General features: G+C 40.9%; 1 protein-coding gene across 2 annotated transcripts in view; it reads left to right on the top strand.

Annotated features, from left to right (window-relative positions):
- The window catches only part of Ir25a (ionotropic receptor 25a), a 56,125-nt gene that overhangs the window by 25,966 nt on the left and 9,631 nt on the right, over positions 1 to 20,528 (top strand). For both annotated transcript variants that reach the window (XR_012967380.1, XM_076204183.1), the window contains 12 exons: positions 5,746 to 5,865; positions 6,743 to 6,924; positions 7,898 to 8,012; positions 8,640 to 8,834; positions 9,464 to 9,600; positions 10,198 to 10,288; positions 10,791 to 10,990; positions 11,381 to 11,519; positions 12,207 to 12,321; positions 13,297 to 13,432; positions 13,868 to 14,067; positions 17,828 to 17,960. Coding sequence is in view for 1 of the 2 variants with exons in the window: in XM_076204183.1 (XP_076060298.1) it covers positions 5,746 to 5,865; positions 6,743 to 6,924; positions 7,898 to 8,012; positions 8,640 to 8,834; positions 9,464 to 9,600; positions 10,198 to 10,288; positions 10,791 to 10,990; positions 11,381 to 11,519; positions 12,207 to 12,321; positions 13,297 to 13,432; positions 13,868 to 14,067; positions 17,828 to 17,960 (1,763 nt within the window). In the remaining variant the exon portion in view is untranslated. The remainder of the gene's footprint in view (positions 1 to 5,745; positions 5,866 to 6,742; positions 6,925 to 7,897; positions 8,013 to 8,639; positions 8,835 to 9,463; positions 9,601 to 10,197; positions 10,289 to 10,790; positions 10,991 to 11,380; positions 11,520 to 12,206; positions 12,322 to 13,296; positions 13,433 to 13,867; positions 14,068 to 17,827; positions 17,961 to 20,528) is intronic.

The raw sequence follows: 20,528 nt of genomic DNA, 5'->3' as shown, positions 1-20,528 counted from the left end.
GACTGTGGGTTCCTGTATGTCATATATTATATATATATATATATATATATATATATATATATATATATATAATATATATATATATATATATATATATATATAATATATATATATATATATATATATATATATATATATATACATATATATATATATATACATGCTTTTTATCCAAGCAGTTCGTTTTTTGTCTATACAATTCTTAATTCAGATATCAATGAGTGGGTAGCAACATTGCAAACGGTGGCGACAAGATGGCTAAAAGGGTTATCACACTGAGCTATTTTTCCTTCAACCTTCGATAAATCGGCGGTGCCGCCCAACTCCAAAAAAAATTCCGCCCCAAAATCACTGTGGCAAACTATTTTATTTTCTCAACAATCGACATAGAATGTCATTTGATATGGTGGAGGAAAATAAATTTCCTTCAGCATATCACAATCCTTCTCGCTCCAAGATGTCGGAGGAAAAATAGCCCAGTGTGATGACGCTTTAAGCTGTTTACCGGTGTTCGGAAGGGCGCATACCCTTGGCTTCACGGAAATGGAGTTCAAGAACAAGAAAATGATGATTACAAGATGTGATTAGGGGAACAAAACCTCTTATAGATCCGAAATTGGTTAGCTTAACAGAGAAAAACGCGATTTTGGTCATAAAAAGGATCAAGTTCTCATTACAATATGGAAAAAAAAATCGGTAACTTAATGGAGTTTCAATTTTTTATGTATTAATTTTTCATCGTAATTTTTGGGGGCCAATAGAAGAAAACGGTTTACCTCAGAGATTATGAAGAAGCAGAACATGGAATCACCGGATAGATTGGAGGGTGTGGAAGAAAAATATTTTAAATGAAGTGGACAAAACCAAATATATCATCTTTGCTTGGTGGAAAGAGAATCATATCCTGGAAGAAACGTTAGGGACAAGAGTAGAGCATAATACTGGAAAAATGACGTCCACAATTACCATAAATGACTCGAAAGCGAAAGATGAGATCAAAGTCGTGTTTAGGCTAGGTTGGTACAAGAGAGACGGCTTACATTCAAAGAAAGTCAAGTTCAAGTTGTGAGACACAACAGTGTCTTGATCTTGGAAGTTATCAAACCATGACCAGTTTACGGACGTTTGGATCCGGAGAGATGCTACCTAGAATGAATAAACAAAGACACGGAAACTATATATATATATATATATATATATATATATATATATATATATATATATATATATATATATATATATATATATATATCCCGAAAAACCACAAGGAAATAACAGAAATGAAACAGATCGCTTTCGTCTATTCAGACATGTTCAAGGTGAATAGACGAAAGCGCTCGGTCTCATTTCTATTATTTTCCTTGTGGTTTTTCGGCATAATTAGAATCACGCATTCAAGTGATTTCTTCTGCATATACATATATATGAACATGGAAAGGACAGAAGAAAAACTCTATTACAAAAACTAAGGAAATGGTATCTACTGTAAATGGAGATGAGGGCGAGATATTGTAGGAGGAAATGAAAATATATTGAAAGAAGTTTAAGTCAACGTTGATGGTTTACTCATCCAGGTTGGAAACTTATGGCCCTTGAAGGTTTCGTTACCTGCTTAGCTGATCTACAGTTAGGGAATGATAAACACATCATCGGGAAGCGAGACAGAAAGGATATTAATGGAGGACAGAGCACAAACTGGAACCACACATGAATCTAAAATGAGGTATGGTAATTGGAGAACAAGAAAAAGAAGTTCATGAATATATCTCCCCTCCTGTATACTACAATTAGGTAAATGCAATCAGGCAAACACACACGCAAACACACACACACACACACACACACACACACACACACACACACACACACACACACACACACACACACACACACACACACACACACACAACTCGTGGCGCAGTTGGTAGAGTTCCCGGCTGCCACTACAGAGGTCCGGGTTCGAATCAAACCCAGGGTTGAAATAAATTCAGTATCGCTGCGGTGCGGGTTGTTACTCCAACTCTCGTGGGCGGGGAGTTGGGTGTGTGTGTGCATGTAAGGTCACAACATTACCCATAGATCGGTCATATATGATCTCTGAGATCTCTTCCTGGAGGGAAATAGCTTTCGATCACGAGTCCAGCACGTGATCCAAAGACCATGATGAATCACACGCTAGAACCATACATGAAACTAAAACGAGGTATATTGGGAAATAAGGAAAAAAAAGAGTTCCTGTATACTACAATTAGTTAAATGCAATCAGGTTAACACACACACACACACACACACGCACGCGCGCACACACAACTGGAGTTGGCAAAAATATTAGACCTAGTGGGAAGACCGAGCGTCAGCCCCTTGGGGCTGCACCTCCAGTAAGATGGGTATCTCTGACGTCCATCTAGTAAGACCATGACTTGCAGTACCTGTCATTGGTCTCTCCCTCTCTCTCTCTCTCTCGCTATCTCTCTCTACATCCATACAAACATACATGCATATACGACTATACACACAGAGGGATGTCAGAGGCAGACTGGCGGAGAGACAGCGAGAGATACAGAGAGAGAAAGAGAGAGAGAGAGAGAGCGAGACGAGAGCGAAATGGAAAGAAAACGAGAACGAAAGAAAGGTCGAAACAAACAAACCGTGGACTATTAGCATCAAATATTCACACCTTCAACGATCGGTCCCACCGAACTCGCGCTTAACAGGGCCGACATGCAAAAGTTAGCGGCGTCGACGAACTACGCTGTGCGAGGTGTTGGATCTGTACTGGATTGCGCGCGCGACCCAAAGAGTCCAGTCGTTGTTCAAACTTTATTGCTCACCTGCTCATCATCTCAAGTGACCAGATTTAACATAATTATGCTAAGATTAACATAATCCCCTATAAATAATACTGTATTAATCAAATTACGTAACAGACACCGAACTTATTAAGGGTAACAAAATATTTAGGAAGGGGAAGCAAGTCAAGTAGAGAAGGTAAAAGGCGCAGATGGACATCTTAACGGAAGTGGAGGCGGTAAGGGTACGATGGACGGAGTATATTAGGGAGCTGTGGAATGTGGAGGAGGGTGGAGGGAATTGGTGGTAGCAGTGGAAGGCGCTAAGAAAATGAAGATGATAGGAGAAGAAAACGGAGGAGAAATAAGAAAAGGTGATGTGCATGTAGCTCTAAAAATGATAAGAGCAGGTAAGGCACCTGGGTTGGATGGGTCTTCCGAGTGTCTGAAGAAGGGAGGTACATTATTAGTGGACTGGCTTGTACATACATACATATACCAAGGCTTTTTCCCCCTTCCAAGGGAGGTAGCCACAAAGGGAAAGGCATAAAAACACTCCCACCCATTTCATCCCTAAATACACTCCACACCCCTCCCACCCTTCCTCTCATCTGAGCACCATCTGGATGACGGGTCATCCCTGAACCCTGCCCACCGCCCTGGGTCAGAAGCAGTGTCGCAAGACACAGTACATCCACAGCAAGGCCGCTTCATTTAATCGGCGACCCCCCCTCTCCGTCCCCCTTGTGAGGTTGTTTAATGTGTGTCTAAGGGAGGGTAGAGTGTCGGGAGATTGGAAGAGTCCCTATATACTTCTGTAGTAGGTTCAGAGAGATCAGTTTCTTAAGTGTAGCTGGGAAGGCTTATGGGAAGGTTTTAATTGGGAGGATTAAGAGAGGAACAGTGTGGGTTTAGGAAAGGTAGGGGTTGCGTGGATCAGAATTTTGTAGTAAGGCAGTTATGCGAGAAAGCAAAAGGTAAGGATTTTTTTTTTGGGGGGTCTTTATGGATTTGGAAAAGGTTTATGACAGGGTAGACAGGAAGGTAATGTTGGTAGTTTAGCAGATATATGGGATTGGTGGAAAACTGTTAAGGGAAGTCGCGGGGAGTGGAATGGGTGGGAGTAGGTACGTGCCTTTGACTTGACTACCCCCCTCATATAGGGGAAAAAGATCATGGTAGTAACACATGCAGGCGAATTTCGTGTTTTTCATAGTTTTCTTAGGGACTTCACTGAGGAAGATGGCTCCCGCTAGTCATTCACTGATGTACGTTATTTTGGGAACATATGGAATTCAAGAGTGAAGCTACAGGCCTAGCACCCACGGCAAAGCCGGGCTTAGTTCATGAAAAGAATCACATGAAGTCTTTCTTTTCATTGTGAAAGTTTGAAGAAAGTCTAAAAATCGCTTTCCGATGAGAGTGATTCAGAATATTTTCCAAACGTGGACAAACTGGGGCCTTTATTAAGAAGAAAAAAGAGGAAGAAGCAGAAGAAAAGAAAAAGAGAAAGAAAAGAAGAGTAGGAAGAAGTAGAAGAAAAGAAGAGGAAGAAAAATGAAGAAGAGGAAGAAGAAAAAGAAGAAGAAAAATGAAGAGGAAGAAGAAAAGACGAAGAAGAAAAATGCGGAAGAAATCCATGTTCCAAATATTCCCCCTCAACTGGAAAAATACCATCCATAGCCACGTCAGAGGCACATACCTATCCCACCCATTTCACTCCCTCCCACCACCCCCTCCACCCCTTCCATCTCAGCTCCTCGTGGATGACGGGTCATTCCTGAAGAATAGAGTGAAAGGAAAAGAACAAATGTATAACATGTAAATAGCACGGAGGTGTGCGTTTGTAAATGCGCACATAAGCGAAACAGACAATAGAGCTTCATGACATACATTGTCGACTTTGCATGACGTTTGAAATTTAATTTGAATTCGTCTACATTGCCTGGTTATTCAATTTTCCACGTGTGTGTGTGTGTGTGTGTGTGTAAGCGCGTGTGTATCACATTCTCTTGACATAAATAACCATCGTGATTTTACTCAGTTAAGTGGAATTCCAGTTAGATCCCTGTAACACAATGTTGCTGTACTTTAGTGACGTTGTTATGATGTCGGCAGGTGATTTCATTCAATCAGCGCGTGAAATTGGTCAAGCGAGGCGCTTATCCGAAAATATATATGATGATAATCTAGTTTAATGTTACAAAATCCCTCAATCGTAAGGATAGGGCGGTGCCCCTCACAGAGGACTTTGTAACGTAGAATTTAATGAACCATGCCCTTGGTTCAACTTCGCCGGTGGCAGGGTTCGAACTGCCATCCGCCGCAAGTAACGACGCCCTGTCCCGCTTGGCCAGCGAACTTTCGAATATATATATATATATATATATATATATATATATATATATATATATGTATATATATATGTACATATATACATTATATATATATAAATATATATACATACATATATATACATAAGTATATATATACATATATACTGTATATACATATATATATATATACATATATATATATACATACATATATATATATATATATACATATATGTATATATATATACATACATATATGTATATATATATATATATACATATATGTATATATATATATATATATATATATATATATATATATATATATATATCCCCATGGGCGAACTTCTGCACCTGTCGTCAGCCCTGTCGACCTGTTTCAAACATTGGTAACAATCTTGCATGGATTTTCTCTTTACATTTATCTGGCTTTTGACTTACCTATCAAATCTAGCGGTAATTTCCTTTAGTATAACCAACAAAGTTCATAAAATTCTATTTTCTAAGGTAAAAAAAATATATATATATATTCATAAGGACTGGCGATTTTTTTTTTTAAATACGACTTCATCTTCTTCCCCATCTCTCCGGTCAGTACTAACCTCCTCCTCCTCCTCCAGGACGCTGACATCGTCAACTACTTCGTGGCGGGACGCATCGACACCATCAGCGCCGTTCTGGACGCCGCCACAGCCAATGACATGTTCGGACGCAAGTATGCCTGGTTTGCCATCTCAAAGGTATGTCCCGCCGAGTCGCCCCAATTCTCTCGCCTCCTTCCCTCTTCACTCTCTTGCCTCACCGCCCCCGTCACTCTCCTTCTCCCCTTCGCTCACTTGGCCTATCTTCTTATTGCTTCACTTCAATGCCCCTTTGTCCATTCTGCCCCCTACCCTTCACCCCCCAAGATATCGTCTGTCACTTTTTGTAGCCTTTCATCTGTCACCTATAATCCCTTACCCATCGCACCCCCATAAATATATATATATATATATATATATATATATATATATATATATATATATATATATATATATATATATATATATATATATATAAATATATACACAAAGAAATCACAAAACACACGTGATAAAATATTTTTGCAGAAACCACCGGGAAATTGAAAAAAAAAAAAAAACAGATACCGAACGTTTTCGTCTATTTAGACATTTTCAAAGGTGTGTGTTTTTTCAATTTCCCGGTGGTTTCTGCAAAAATATATATATACACATATATATATACACACATACACATATATGCATATCCATATATATATATATATTATATATATATATATATAATGTGTGTGTGTGTGTGTGTGTGTGTGTGTGTGTGTGTGTGTGTGTGTGTGTGTGTGTGTGTGTGTGTGGAATTCCGCTTTTCGAAAGAAAAGGGGACAAATGTACTTTTAATTGAATCCTACACTTCAAACTTTTCGAAAGAAAAGGGGACAAATGTACTTTTAATTGAATCCAACACTTCAAACTAACCCATTATCTTACCTAGAAATCACATCTCCGGTCACCTAGAACCCCCAAGAGACCCCCATCTTTAACCTAGAGCTCCTAGGAGAGACTTCCCTGTAACCTCCTACTCCTTCTGCGCCTTCTTCAGGAGCGGGACGACATCGCGTGCGGCTGCGAGAACGCTTCGATCGTCTTCCTAAGGCCTGACACCAACACCAAAGTTCAGGGGACCTTCAACATGCTCAAGGGGAGCTACGGTCTCAAGGCGACCCCGGAGATCGACGCCGCCTTCTACTTCGACTTCTTCGTCAGGGGAATCAGGGCTGCAGGGTAAGGAGCTTCCTGGCGAGGGAGTTCACGAGATGTTTGAGGCTTCGTTATGAGTTCGTCATGTTTTGAAATTTACCATGAATCGCCCCCTTTCGTACCGGGTGGTACTTGACCTTTTATTATGTCTGCCGTCAAATGATTTTACTCATTCCATGACCTAGAAAGGGTGGACCGAGACGGGTTCGAATCCTTTAGCTACCAGAGGTTTTCCCTTACTTGAATAAAATCGATTGGCGGTTGACAGAATGCCATACGTTTCAATGAAGCGAAAATCTCTTCTAACTTAAACCAATTTGTGGTCACTTTAGGACTTTAGCCTAATATCGATGACGTCACTGGTTACGATTCTTTAGTTTATCCTAAAAGCGATGACTATCTAAGATTTGAGAACCAATATGGGTTTCTGAAGTCTATCCTTTACTGACGCGTGCGCAATGGGCGATACTGGGTATTTATATGCGCGTGGAGGATAAAGGGAGGGGGCATAAGAAATGTCCATAACAAATCAACCAAGAGGTGTTCTGTCATCCCACAGAAGAAAACACATTATTTGCTATTTCCTGTTCACTGTTCACTCGTTTGTAAAGTCACACTTCCAAAAGACTTTTCCCTTAAAAAAATAAGTAAAAATAAAAAAAATAGTAATGATGATAAATAAATAAATAAAGAAATAGATAATTATAAGGTGGTTCAAAAGTCTCTGAAGGCTTTTTGATTTTTAGTAACTGCCTTATTGTTACAAAATACATGTATGTAAATTTGCTACACTACAGAAGCATTACCTCAGCGACTGTAGTGCCTCAATTGTGGTATGAGCAGTTATCTTCCTGGAACCACATATTGGATCTAAGGTCAATTAATGAAGAAATGATCACCAATTGCGACTCCTCAGTGACTTTTGCCCCCCCTCCGCCTGTACGTCTTCCGGAAAGAGAGTGGAAGGGTCTTTAGTCGCTGTTTCTTCTTCCGGCAGAGACCTCGCCCGCGCCGGCCAGTACGACAATTTCAACTTCGTCAAATGCAGCGCCTTCGACGTCGGAAGCCCGCCGACCCGAAGTGGCTTCGATCTCAAGTCGGCACTCGAAGCGGTGAGTTCCACTTATTTATTCATTTATTTATTTGTTTATTCATTTGCTATTTATCTATTTGTTTATTACTTTCTTCTACAGCCTGTCAGCTTGTTTGTCCGCTCTCATGCTCTCTCCTCAGCTTCTCACTTTCTCTGTATGTGTATACTTATATACAACTGATAAATCTATTGGAAGAACATTACGAAAAATATAAGAAAACCATCTACTAAGGCATTTTCAGTGGAAGGATAAGTAACAGTATGAATACAACTACGCGTTTCTTGTGATTAGTATCATTGAATTTTGTGTGCGTGTGTGTTTATATATATATATATATATATATGTATATATATATATATATATATATGCTAATAAGAACACGGGTACGTGTGTTCACTTATGCAAAGTAGACCACTTGGAAAAAAGAAACTGACGAAGCAGAGCGCTTTCGTATATTACATCTTCAGTGCAACTGAAGATGTAATATACGAAAGCGCTCTACTTCGTTAGTTTCTTTTTTCCAAGTGGTCTACTTTGCATACACACACACACACACACACACATATATATATATATATATATATATATATATATATATATATATATATATATATATATATATTTACATGTATGTATGTATTTCAGGTCAAAATGGACGACACCTGGGCGCCCATCACGTGGGGAGGAAACGGCATGAGCTACTTAGACATCCAGCTCTCCATGGACAAGTTCATGATTCTGCGCGGCAAGACGGCTTCCCGGAAGGGCGTCGGCGTGTGGGACTCCGGGATGCCCGGAATGATCAAGTACAAAGCCGGAATGGATCTCCAGGACTTCCAGGTAAGCATGAAAGCATTTGTGTGTGTGTGTGTGATTCACCTTGGCCTTTGGATCACGTGTTGTACTCGTGATCGACAGCTATTTCCCTCCCGGAAGAGAGCTCAGAGCTCGTATGTCCGATCTATGGGTAATGCTATGACCTTTACACGCACACACACCCCCAACTCCCCGCCCACGAGAGTTGGAGTAACGACTCGAAGCGCAGCGATACTGGAATAATTTCAGCCCTGGGCAGGATTCGAACCAGGTACCGCCGATACCTCCGTATTGACAGTCTGAGACTCTACCAACCGCGCCACCGAGTCATGTGTGCGTGTGTGTGTGTGTGTGTGTGTGTGTGTGTGTGTGTGTGTGTGTGTGTGTGTGTGTGTGTGTGTGTGTGTGTGTGTGTGTGTGTTTACCTAACTGTAGTATACAGGCAAAGAGCAACGCTCGTGGGGTCCTGTCCCTTACTCTTCAATTCATCATACCTAGTTTCATGTTCATGTTTGGTTTCAACTTAAGCTATATCCATAATTCCCAATGATCATACTTACAATTGAATTCATTTCCATCATCCTCCCATACCATCGCTATCGTCTTCTTCAAGAACTTCGTGATCTCGCTCACTTCGGCCTCTCCTCCTGCAGGCAGTGACAGTGTACCAGATCACGACGGTGCAGCAGCCGCCCTTCATCATGGTCAGGAAGAACGACGCTGGCGAGGACGAGTTCTACGGATACTGTATCGATCTCATCAATGAAATCAAGGAGATCGTCAACTTCGAGTGAGTACCCGGAGGAGGAGGGGGAGGAGGAGGGGGAGGAGGAGGGGGAGGAGGGGGGAGGAGGAGGGGGAGGAGGAGGGGGAGGAGGAGGGGGAGGAAGGGGAGGAGGAACAGGAGGAACAGGAAGGACAGAAGGAGGACGACACAGGAGGAGAAGGAGGAGGAAGGAGGAGCAGGAGGAGGAAGAACAGGAGAAGCAGGAGGAGGAACAGGAGGAGAAAAAGGAACAGGAAGAGGAGGAGGAACAGGAGGTGCAGGAGGAAGAGGCGGAGGAGGAGAAGGAGGAGGAGGAGGAGGAGGAGGAGGATATTCTTAGCAATAGGCAATTTTTCTATCCTTGGGGACAACATCGCGCCAAAGAAAAGAGGTCTTCGAGGTGGTCAAGGAGAGTCTAAAGAAGTGTAGCAGAACACGGTGATAGCAACAATTACTACCTCAATGCTCATCACGTGTGGAAGGCCACATTTACAAAGGATTACAAAGGCGGAGCATGCCGACAGGAGACCTTTTGGCCCATTTCTAAGTGATAGCAACAGTTACTACCTCAATGCTCATCACTTCTGGAAGGCCACAGTTCTAAGAGTCTGTCTTCGGCAGGTACGAGATCTACGAAGCGCCTGACGGCAAATTCGGTACAATGGACGACAACCTGGAGTGGAACGGAATGATCAAGGAACTGATCGAAAAGGTGAGGCGTCGACGTGGAGTCCATTAAGAACGTAAGAATGAAGGAAACTGGAAGAGACTATATGGCCTACACTAGGCAGTTCCATGCCCCCTTACCACCTGTCATCACTATCTGTAAAGTTATCTGATCTGATCTTAAAATAAACAATTGTTTCCGTGCTCATTACACGGTTAATAAGTTTATCCCATTCGTTAATCACTCTGTTGGTAAACCAGTTCTTGCCTATTTCCTTCTTAAACCTAAATTTATCCAATCTAAACCCATGACTACGAATCCTGCCTGCTGTCTTAATATGATGACCTTGCCTGCATCACCCTAGTTAAAGCCCTTGACCTATTAGTAAACTAAAGTCTCAGGTTGTCCGTGTTCGAATATCTCGTCTTGTTATCTCTCTATATTCCCCTATAAGATTTCAATCTTGGCCTCACCCATCCACGAGGACCTTCCTGAAGGTGATCTCATCGTTCTCGCTTTAACGCTCTCTTCCTTCTCTTCTTCGAAGCGTGCCGACATCGCCCTGGCGCCGCTGTCCGTGATGGCCGAGCGGGAGAACGTGGTCGACTTCACAGTGCCCTACTACGATCTGGTGGGCATCACCATCCTCATGAAGAAGCCCAAGATGGCCACTTCGCTCTTCAAGTTCTTGACTGTGCTCGAGCCTGAGGTGTGGTGTTGTATCTTGGCTGCCTACGCCTTCACCAGGTAGGTCTACTGGGTCACTGAGGGAAGGGAAGATGGGAAAATCTGGGGCGGAGCCTTGGGGATCCGTCTGCCATTTCGAGGTACGTTTGAGTTCAGCCTCAATAGTCCCTGCAGGACCGGCCTGTCACCTGAGGTCAAGACCCTTTATTTTTCACTGAATTATTGTATTATTGCATCACTGTATCACTGCATTATGGCATCACTGTATCGATGCTTCTACTCCTTCACATCATTACGCTATGATGTGAAGGAAGATACGATTCTTAATTAAAGTTTCATTACTCACTTCATCATCGTATCACTTCACTATTGGTAATGTAGAACTGTAAGATTATGTCACGGTGTCAGCGCATCATTATGTGACTGTCACTGTCTCATTGCATCCTGCAGTATCCTGCTCTACTTCTTCGACCGGTGGAGTCCCTACAGCTACCAGAACAACCGGGACAAGTACGTGGAAGATGACGAGAAGAGAGAGTTCACCTTCAAAGAGTGTCTTTGGTTCTGCATGACTTCCCTAACACCTCAGGTACATCATAAGTGAAGTTTCTAGCCACCAGTGTTATCGTTCTTGATATACCTATCACTGATATGATTATATTAGATACGGGAGTATCAGAAAAAAAGTTGCAGGTCAGTCAGTCAGTGTGTCACACAGCCATAGGGTACATCATAAATGACGTATTCTAAGTTTTTTAAGTGTTATTATTATCACTGATATGATTATTATCAATACTGTTATCAGAGCAGTTGTCATTCCATCTGTCTGTGTGTCACATTAGTATAGGTTATGAGTGATGTAACTTGAGATTACCATTGTTATTATCAATGATATCTGTTAAAAGAGATGTCTGTTAGTTTTACATCGACATAAGATATATCATGACTGACACAATTTAATATTACTATTATCATTGTTCTTGGATCATAGATATGATTATCTTTCAAAGAGAGCTGTCGATCAGTTAACGTATCAGTCAGTACGACACACTGTTGTAGGATGATTCTCTATCACATCCAACGGAGCGTTACTGTAGGCTTATATAGAGAACTGAAATACAAATTGAAATGGAAATGATGTAACTGGTCGAGATTTTTTTTTCATAATTCGATACTGACAACGTTATTATTAGTACTCTTCAAAATCACATTGTGTGACACAACGATCCTTGTCGTCACCGGAATTCCTAAGTAAGATTTTTTTTTTTTCCAACAGGGCGGAGGTGAAGCACCTAAGAACCTTTCTGGCCGTTTGGTTGCCGCTACCTGGTGGCTCTTCGGTTTTATCATCATCGCCTCATACACTGCCAACTTGGCTGCCTTCTTGACTGGTGAGGGCGCTTCCAAATGGAGCTTCTTGCAGAAGCTTCTGCGATGCGGAAGTTCTGTCAGAAACTCGTTAACCCATTAAACTCCGATGACAAGATTCTTGTCATTTGGCCAAATAAAATAAAAAATCATAAAACACCAAAATGTTTGATCAAACACCAGAAAAAATATGACGTCAGTCCTCGCTTCGCTCGCGAGCGAGGACTGGGCGTCATATTTTTCTGGTGTTTGATCATACATTTTGGTGTTTTATGATTTTTTGTTTTATTTGGCCAAATGACAAGAATCTTGTCATCGGAGTTTAATGGGTTAAGCCGAAGGGTTTGTCAAGACCAATGAAGTAAAAGAGTTGCATTTACGAACTCCGAGACCAAACGAGTTTTGAGAGGGATCCCTTAAAATAGACTCACAAATGGAGAAACTTCTGACAGGATTCTTGCAGGTAGAGGAGTTTCTGACGGAAGTTCGAGACAAAAGAGTTTTGAGAGAGAGATCCCTTCAGATGAACTCACAAATAGAGAAACTTCTGACAGGATTCTTGCAGGTAGAGGAGTTTCTGACGGAAGTTCGAGACAAAAGAGTTTTGAGAGAGATCCCTTAAGATAGACTCACAAATAGAGAAACTTCTGACAGGATTCTTGCAGGTAGAGGAGTTTCTGACGGAAGTTCTAAATCAAAGAAGCTTCTGAGAGGAGTTCATAAGCAAAGGGGTTACTGCTGAGAAAAGTTGGGCAGGATTTTCTGACAAAATTCCTAAGTAGATACGTCTCTAACACTAATCCCTCATGATTTAGGCTTGTAGCATTAAGACACTCACGCACAAAAAATAAATAAACAAATGAATAAAGAAATAAATAAACAAATAAATAAATAGTGTCCCAGCCCCTCGACGTAGATGTGCCTTCCATGATTCTTTCTTGGTTACTAGCTTTTCCATCCTTAGTCTCCTAACCGAGTATTTTGTTGCTCCAATACAGTATCTCGATTGGACACTCCCATTGAGTCCCTGGACGACTTGGCCAGCCAATACAAGGTCCAGTATGCCCCTATGAACGCCACGTCCACGATGACCTACTTCGAACGAATGGCCTACATCGAAAAGAAATTCTACGAGTGAGTAATAATGGCAAGGGAATATTGGAGACTGTAAATATTATGAAACTGTAGTGTGGCTAGATGTTTGTTATGTACAGATATTGGTATGATACTGATCGTTTCAATACATAAATGCATACACATACACATACACACAAACCTGTCAGCTTTTGGAATACTTCCGATAATTTGATATAACATTTTACGGCATGAGCAGTAAAACTAATTCTATAAGTCTCTTTCTCTTATGTTCCCTTCCCAACTGACTGTTAGTATTGCCTCTACTACTGGATTAGACTAATTCAAACTAACTAAAAAATAAAATAGAAAAATATATAAAATATCATCCACTTCCCTCTCTTCTCGTTTTTCCGGTTCGCCACGGTATTAAAATCTCACTTTCTGACTTGTCTACACATTATTCTCTCCTTCGCCTTCACTCTCCACAACCAGGATCTGGAAGGACATGTCCCTAAACGACTCAATGAGTGACATCGAGAGAGCCAAGCTGGCCGTGTGGGACTACCCAGTAAGCGACAAGTACACCAAGATGTGGCAGTCGATGCAAGAAGCGGGTCTTCCGGTAGACTTCGATGAGGCGTTGGCCAGGGTTCGGGCCTCTAAGTCTTCGAGCGAAGGATTCGCTTATTTGGGTAAGTCGGGATGGATGGAAACTTGAGGAGTGGAGATTGGGAGGTCAGGGTGGGGGCAGATTCAGAAGGCTTATTGATATCTTAAAGTTAAGCGGTCTGTGTTTGTTGACTGCGATGTGTTGGACGAACTTCTCTCAAGGGGAGTCGCACCTACCAAATCACGGAAAAATTGCATATTGATTATATTCACTTATCTGTGAACAGTGTCCGTTCTCACGTTCAACAGATGCCCATGAGTAAAGGCAAGACTGCAGACAAGTCATATTTTGGTCCTTCGAACAACATTCATGTATTATCGTATGTTTGACCGTTTGCAGATCATTGGTTCAAATTCTGGTGACTTCCGAACTCGCTTCGCTCGCAATTTTGTTGATGTTCGTTCAAACATGTTATCGTTCTCATTTCGGATACAGATAATGAAAATTTGTGTTAGCGACGTCGAATTTGCTATTCTTTCTCGCCTCCTGCAGATACTTCTTAGTTCAACAGTCCTACAAGGTAGTATTTAGAAAATCTAACACTTGAAAATTCCATCTAAGTACTTCCTGCACCTTTTCAACCCTTTCCACATTTATTCCTATGTGGAAGTAAACATTCTCATAAGCATAATCTCAGCAACACAGTATAACCGAGTTCTACATGTCACATTTCCTTATGAACTATTAGAAATATTTAAATAATCTAGGAAACTATATCATAGGACAGGAGGCAAAGTTGACAGGGATGGCAAACAAGCGATTTTCCTTGAGGCATGGCAAGAATCCTTCGGACCACTTTCTGTCTCGGAGGCTCCTTAAAATCAGCCCCTTTCACATTTACACTTACGCACACACACACATACACACACACACTCACACACACACACACACACACACACACACACACACACACACACACACACACACGTCACGTGCTTCACCTATGAAAGGGCTTTCAAAATCAAGATTGGTTGGGAACTTCTTAAGCAAGCCTTCTGGTATGACGTCACCGTTCCTGGCCTAACCAGGAGGTAGTTCATAAAACGGTGCCTATGTTAACTGAGGGAATATGTGGTGTTGGGGCTAACCTCTCAAAGGGAAGATTAATTAGTAAGCCTGTCAACATGGTTGACCTTTTCGACAATTTTCAGTGCTTGTAAATCACCTAAGAACCTCGATAATGTATAGTTGGTTTCAAATGCAAGTATTACAGTGGCTGGCATCATCGGCGAACAGTTATCATACGACTAAGTCCAGGTCGTAGCTGTCTCATTCATGTCACAAGTCTACGATCAAAAGATAGTAAGTAAACAATAGGCCCCCCAGAACACATCAGCTGATATAGTACTTACAAGTAAGGAGGTCATTTCCTGATCATGTTCTTCTGTGATCTCTGAGTCTATCTACTAAAGATCCCTGATTCATTCAACCTCTGTGGATTTGGTCATCCAGTCCACTTTTAGCACTAAGCTGGATGAAGTTTTTATCAATGAATCGTCAATCCACTTACAGGTGAGTGTTCGTTAGACTCATCATACCTTTCCTCTCTTTTCGGTGATACAATTGTTTTTTCTTTGTCCTTGAACCAGTTTGAATTGGTGTACTGCTGAAAACCCTTAGATGTCCCTCAGCTAGATTTTCTCCTTCCCTATAACAATAGAATATATATGATAATATAATAATATCACAACGAAATAATATAATATATATAAGCCAAAATTATTGTCCTCATTCACGAGATGGGCGTCCTACTACGAACCCGTTAGCTTTCCATTCTATCCCAGCACTTCGTTGATGACAGATCATCACTGTCTCTCATCACACTGGTCGGGTCAGAGACAATGCAGGAAGACGCAACATTTCGGCAGTAAGGCACGGTAGCCGGAACAAGTTTATTCCCTAAGCTTCATCATGTGGCTAACTCCCTCCCCCTCACCCACTCATCCATATACACTCAATCTCCATTCATTACCTTTTGTGATCTCTTCTTCGCTCGAAGGATGATCCTCTTATATCCAATGTTCCCATCCACCCAATTCATTCCTTCTTCCCAAATTCACTACATCCAATTCTACTTATCACACTCTTTTTACTAGTCTTTCTTTACTTACTCTTTCCATATGCCTAAATCATCTCAACATTATTTGGCCAACCCTATCTGCCGGCTCTCTTTCCATTTCAACCTCCACATTCCTTACTCTATCTATCCTAGTCACCCACCATATTCCTTGGGCATTTCATCTCAAACGTTTTGGTTCAAATCGAAATGATTTTTCCCCTTTATAAGGGGGTGGCTGAGTCAAACCATACACCTTCCCCACATTCATCCGAAACCCCTTTTGTTGTCCTTCCCATCTCGAACACTTCACGCGAACAATGGGCCATACCTAACCCCCGCCACACCGCCCGGGAACGCAGCAAGACATAGCACTTCCATAACATGGCCCGACAGCTGGAGATGGTTTATCCCCACCGCTTCATTATCATCGCAAACCTCGACCCCCTTCCTCTCATCCACTCGGTATATATACAAAACAGACAAGAACATCCTTCTGGGTAACGTCATTTCCTCATCCACTTGCAACAATTTTCCATTCACTCTTTTCTTTTGCATTCTTTCTTCCTTAATTGACAGACAGACACACCCAATCTTGACCCCATCCATCCACCTCATCCTTGGTCTTCCCCTCAAGTTCTCTTCATCCACTTCCATTTTCCATGTAAATAAAGACAAACAATTGCTGGTTTGTCTTCTACGGACAGAGGTGGGTAGTTTGTCATCGAGAACAATATTCTCATTTGTGTCAACATACACTGTAGGATGATCATGTATACCAGACGAGACTTTATCCTGTTACGACTTACCGCCAGCATGGGTGTAATCAAACCTAATATCGTTGTTTCGTTAGCGAATGCACCTTATTTCCAATTGAAGCGAAGACTAACAAACATGAAAGCTTATGAGAGGTAGAGTGGTGATGTAAATACAGAAAACTGTCGAAGTTTTACTTCCTAACGTTTTGTTCTTACCAGGACTTCTTCAGAGCACTTGTCATAGTAACGACGAAATTATTTGCTGATAAAACTCCATAAGTTTTCTGTTTTTAACTCACCACCCTACCACTTATGTGTCTTACAAACGTCAACATGAAGGCTCATCTTTACTACATAAATCCCACGCCTTCTCCTGAGCGGTTGACACATTTCCTTCCAATCTGGCTTCCGCCAGGCTATTTCATTTATTTCTATGGTAGCACCTAAAAAACAAAAAAAAAAAACAAAAAAAAAACAAGGGTAAGTAATCCTTCGTTCCTAAGCTAAAGAAGCCTAACGCCATTTTGTTTTAAATCTAACCTGGCTAATCTCCTAACCAGTCCTAGTATCCTTACATCACTAAACACATCTATTACATTCAACTAACTAGATATACCTCTCAAATGCTATCTCATATGATAAGTCTTATACTTAAAACAAGAAATCTCACTTGTAAATAACACATTGTGTCACCCTCTAGCTTCCTTTGACCATAGATAAAGCACATAATATACCCTAACCTAACCTAACTAAACCTAACGTAACCTAACCTTAAATGATCTAATAAATTTCTATATTCACTTATCTACGTCCCCCATGTCCCTGACAACCCCCTTTAACACCTACAACCTAACCAAAAGTAACCTAACCTAAACTAGCCTAATCAATCTCTATATTCACTCATCCACGTCCCCCTTGTCCCTGACAACCCCCTCTAACGCCCTTGGCACACCCCCTACCTTCTTCAGGAGACGCTACAGAGATTCGCTACGCCATTCTCACCAGCTGCGATATGCTCTCCGTAGGAGAAGAGTTCTCCCGTAAGCCCTACGCGCTCGCTGTCACCAAGGGCACGCCCCTGAAGGATCAGCTCTCTGGGGCGTAAGTACGACCTCGAGCGTCGAAGTGGTATGGGGGGGACTTGTGGTCAAGTGGCACCACGAGATGGCCCTCAGAAGCCGACCCTTTACTGATGGGCAAACAAGGACTCGTTATTTGGTGTCAGAAAAGGTGGCACTGTGATGTGTGTTCGAATCTTGCTTTGTTGTGTTCGTTTGATTCCTTCCTTCGTGGCATGCGTTGACTATGTGGAACTGATTGCATAAACAATGATTTACGAAGACATTGGTGACATGTGTGCATGCATACATTTTTCTCATCCCCCTCTCTCTCTTCCTATATCTCTCTCCATGTCTCAATCTGTCTTTTACACACACACACACGCACACACACACACACACACACACACACACACACACACACACACACACACACATACACACACACACACACACACACACACACACACACACACACACACACACACACACACATAATATATATATATATATGTATATATATATATATATATATATATATATATACAGTATATATATATATAAGAATATAAATATGTTTTTATATATATATATATACTGTATATGTATATATATATATATACATATACACATATATACAGTATATATATGTAAACATTTATATTTATACTTATATATGTATATATATATATATATACATACATACATATATAGATATATACATACATATATACATTATATATATATATATTGTATATATGGGCAGGAGATTTTCTCTCAAGCATGTATGGTTAAACTTAATGGCAAGATTATTATTGCAGAGTTTTTTATCTGCCTTTTCTCTTTCTCTGAGAATCTTTTTCCCTTCCACGGGAAGTTGTCTTATAATGTCACCATATGACATTATTTTGTCAGTTACTTTGGGCATGGCTTTACCAAAGTGAAAAACTGGCCAGAACGCGTTTTCACACTACTTAGTGCTTCATCAGTGGCTAGACTGTGAATGTCTGATTGAATTATTGTGTTTATATATTGTTGGTGGTAGTCTGATATTACATTTTGAGGCTTCTGATTGGCTAGTGGGCTGGGCTGGGACTCCCAAGCTATTCTACTTCCTCATTGGTCGGCTGTTGTGTGACGTCATCAGTATTGTGCCTTCTTTCAGTGTGCTAAGATCTCTCTAGATAATAGACAGAGTTTATCACAATGATACCACTCCTAACTGTGATATCCCAGAGAAAGCAATGAAAGACCTTTTGGAATGTTGCACCAAAGAAGCCCCCTTTATGTGCCCTAGAGGAAATAAATATTGCCAAACCGATGGTGTTGCAATGGGATCACCACTTGGAGTACTTTTTGCTAACTTTTTTATGGGTAGCATCGAAAATGAAATTTTCGCAAATCTGCAAAAACCTCACATTTACTGCAGATATATAGACGATATTTTCGTCAAAGCTGAAAATTGCCAACAAATAGACGATCTAAAAGAACGATTAATAGAGACATCTGGCATCAATTTTACAATTGAGCACAGCATAAATGGGTCCCTTCCCTTTTTAGACACATTAGTAAAACAGAGAGATGAAGGCACATATGACACATCTGTGTACATAAAAGCATCTAATTCAGGACATTGCCTAAATGGGACTAGCGAATGTCCCCAAAGATACAAAGATTCTACCATCAGCGCTTATATTAGAAGAGCTCTTAGTCACTGTAATAATTGGGAAACAGTACATAATGAGTTAGAAAGAGCTTCTCAGACCCTTATGAATAATGGATTCGCCAATAAGGATATAGAGCGAATCACAAAAAGAACTTTAGACAAATGGTACCAGGACAAAAGCCACCCAGACAAAATCCCACAGGACAAAAGCCACCCAGACAAAATCCCACAGGACATTAACGCCAAAAACCTGATTAAAATTTACTATAAGTCCTTCTTCTCCACAGCCTACAAAGAAGATGAAAGGGTTATGCAACAAATTATTAAAAGAAATATTAAACCTAAAGAAGAAAACTCTAAAGTACAACTGATTATATATTATCAAAATAAAAAGACATCTCAACTGCTATTAAAGAATAATATAAGAGAAAGTAAAAGTGACCTTCAGAGAACTCACGTCATATATAGGTACACGTGTAAACTTGGGAACTGTGCATCCCAACCTTCAAACTATATTGGCATGACAACAATGAAGCTCTCACGCCGGTTATCATACCACCTCTCTTCAGGAGCTCCCAGAAACCACCATCACTCTGCTCACAAAAGAAATTTAAATAAAGAAACTCTAATAGAAAACACAGAAGTGCTGGCAACAAATCAAGACCATAGAAGGCTACCTATCCTCGAAGCTCTCTTTATTAAAGAAACATCTCCCAATCTCAATATACAAACTAGGGATTTAGAAGCCCTCCCTAGCGTAAGGAGATCTAAGCCCACTGAAAGAAGGCACAATACTGATGACGTCACACAACAGCCGACCAATGAGGAAGTAGAATAGCTTGGGAGTCCCAGCCCAGCCCACTAGCCAATCAGAAGCCTCAAAATGTAATATCAGACTACCACCAACAATATATAAACACAATAATTCAATCAGACATTCACAGT

Source organism: Oratosquilla oratoria, chromosome 21 (assembly GCF_046742065.1).
Source record: "Oratosquilla oratoria isolate Oo_2021 chromosome 21, ASM4674206v1, whole genome shotgun sequence".
Classification (NCBI taxonomy): domain Eukaryota; kingdom Metazoa; phylum Arthropoda; class Malacostraca; order Stomatopoda; family Squillidae; genus Oratosquilla; species Oratosquilla oratoria.
The sequence above is the reverse complement of the archived record's forward strand: the minus strand, read 5'-3'. Positions and strand labels throughout refer to the sequence as shown.